At 43.9% G+C, this 2533-nt stretch overlaps 1 protein-coding gene across 1 annotated transcript; it reads left to right on the forward strand.

The window, feature by feature from the left end:
- Positions 1–1437: 1437 nt before the first annotated feature.
- Positions 1438–1970, forward strand: SARC_14253 (hypothetical protein; the record flags this gene model as incomplete). The annotated part of the gene is made up of 2 exons (XM_014291617.1): positions 1438–1559; positions 1875–1970. Coding segments are annotated over 2 exons (218 nt in total), but the record flags the coding sequence as incomplete, so codon positions are not given.
- Between the last annotated feature and the right edge of the window lie 563 nt (positions 1971–2533).

Consider the following 2533-nt stretch of genomic DNA (forward strand, 5'->3'; position numbering starts at 1 on the left):
CATATACACATATAGATTTTGATGTTATGTGAAAATATACCTATTTTTGTGGCATAAAGTATACTGGAAGGCGCAACTTCATGTGTAGCTGTAATGTTGGTCCTCAATATGTACGTCGTTCATCGCGATGTGTAGGTACCAATGCGTGTTTGCATAGTCATAGTAAGATCTTCGTATGTACAAGTTTAAGTGCTTAAGTTTCGTAGGTTGCCAATGTGTACTACTTGCTTCAACAGTCTATGATGTAATTGATCACGGAACGGTTCATCCACCCTGTCAGTTTAAAATCATATGGGCCTGGCCAGGATGCACCTCAATTCAGTCGTACCGTATACCTGTCCGAATGAGAATTCCAGAATATTTCCTTTTCCCGCTCTGAAGGAGTGCTCGTCTACATACTTTGATGATCAGATTGATGTTTTACACGTACTCCCTTGTATTTGCGTTGTGTTGCTCTGTCCAGTCAAGCCAGCTCTCTTATCCATCAGAAGTTCATTCAACACGTACTATATCAGTAAGGCGTACTGTGACCGACAACATGGTATTCTGCTTCTTATGAACCTCTATGCTGGATAGTCACACGCGTACGGTGTTGCCAAATGCATGAGTTACCACCATGTAGTTATATAATTGGGTTGCCTAGTGAATAGCAAGACAAATGTCAGTGCTGATACAAAGGGGAGTGAGCGCACGAATCTGTGCTTGTGTTTGGCATACGCTGTTCTTACCGGACATTATCGGGTCGTACTGATATGGAGGTCATCTACATATTGGCTTGGGTTGTATATATATACGCGTATCAGGCTTTACTTTTGCGCAAGATGACAGTTGCTTCTAACTAAAATGGGGGGAATAACTTTGTTGAGATGTATGCGATCTCTGTACAAGTGCAGGAAGTCAGTTATATAAAATCCGATGCAATATACTCAATCAACGATTGCATGTCACGTTTCGCTTCCGTCGCAATTAAAGCGTTTAGATGTATCGTGCGTGTTACCTATGAACCACTCATACTATAAAAAGTCTAAACTTAATAAGTTTACGAGACACCAGAGAGAGTACCGGGGCAGCCTACCACCTGTACACCCAGATGATAGTTCAGGACATTGCTATGATAACACAGACCTGTACACCCAGTAGATAGTTCAGGACATTGCTATGGTAACACAGACGGTTGCCACTATATAGCGCTCTTGGCTTCATCTGATGCAGACATACTACCACGGCAGTAAACCTCACCGTGGACAGACGATACACAATACATACACGGCCAAGCGAAAGACTTACATCACTAGCGATACCTGGACCTCACACGGGGCACGGGCGTGCCATTTGTTACTATTCATACGAGAACACGCGTGCATGCATACACCCACACACACACACCCACACATACACACGCCACGCATACTCAATCACGATGACTATATGTTGCAGGATCCAATGAGAACCACGACATACATGAGGCGTCGACCATCCTGTTTATGGTGACCTCGGCGGTGCATCAGTGGCTACACATTCGGCTGTATCGTCTGTCGATTCCGGGTGCAATGGTCCAGGTATAGGGCACCGGGAGTTGGCATACCGCCTAGTTCCTTCAATTTGGAAAGTTTGATTATATAGCGGTGTGGGTATTGGATATATAGTCTATGTAGCATATTTAAAGAGCGGAATACTTCTGTCACTGTAAAAGGTGCAGCAAATGGTTCTATCCTGGGTACGTTGTAGAGAATGCCCATGAGACATACACCAGCCACATATGCACCTCACTTGTGACTATACCACTACCCGATTTACACTATCAAGTATGTTCACGTGTATCCTTTCTCCCCTCTATACCTTGCCCAACACTTGCCTTTTGGCTTAATCGCCAGCTTCAAGCCCGTTCCTACGCCTGGAAAATCAAGGCGTGCGCTGCATTTGACCTGGGAGCCATCACCATGGTGATTCTCTACATCAAGCACAACACCGTGTGCACACCCTATTGTAAGTTGTTACGTCTGCCATTGGCAAAGCCGGCGGGAGCCTTCTCCGGTTTGTGTTATAGGAATTCACACACCCGAGAGCTTAGATGTGATGTGCTTTGTTTGTGTGTAGAGCGTAACATATGTGTGCGTGTGCGTGTGCGTGTGCGTGCGTGTGTATATATTCGGGATGTCACACGCAATCTACTTGTATTTGAGTGTGAATCGCAAGCATGTGCCATTCATCCACCTGGCAAAGACTGGTATGAAAGATGTATTACCGGTTGGTATTGATTGATGTTGCTCAGATGCAGCTCCTGGCTTAACGTATGGCTGATAAGCCTCGATGTGGATGTTGCATATACAGATATATGCTGTCTGTACGTCTCACCTCTGAACTGAATAAGATAAAATATTGGGTATATATATATAGAACTTGACACCGGTTTCTCCGCTTTGATATTCTGATATCCTTTACTGAGGGTAGAATACGTCTGTACATAAATAAGTAGGAAGCCGACTATGCATATATTTATACATACAGACATACATATATATACATATATGTT

The sequence above is a fragment of the Sphaeroforma arctica genome, assembly GCF_001186125.1.
Source record: "Sphaeroforma arctica JP610 unplaced genomic scaffold supercont1.4353, whole genome shotgun sequence".
Taxonomy (NCBI): Eukaryota; class Ichthyosporea; order Ichthyophonida; genus Sphaeroforma; species Sphaeroforma arctica.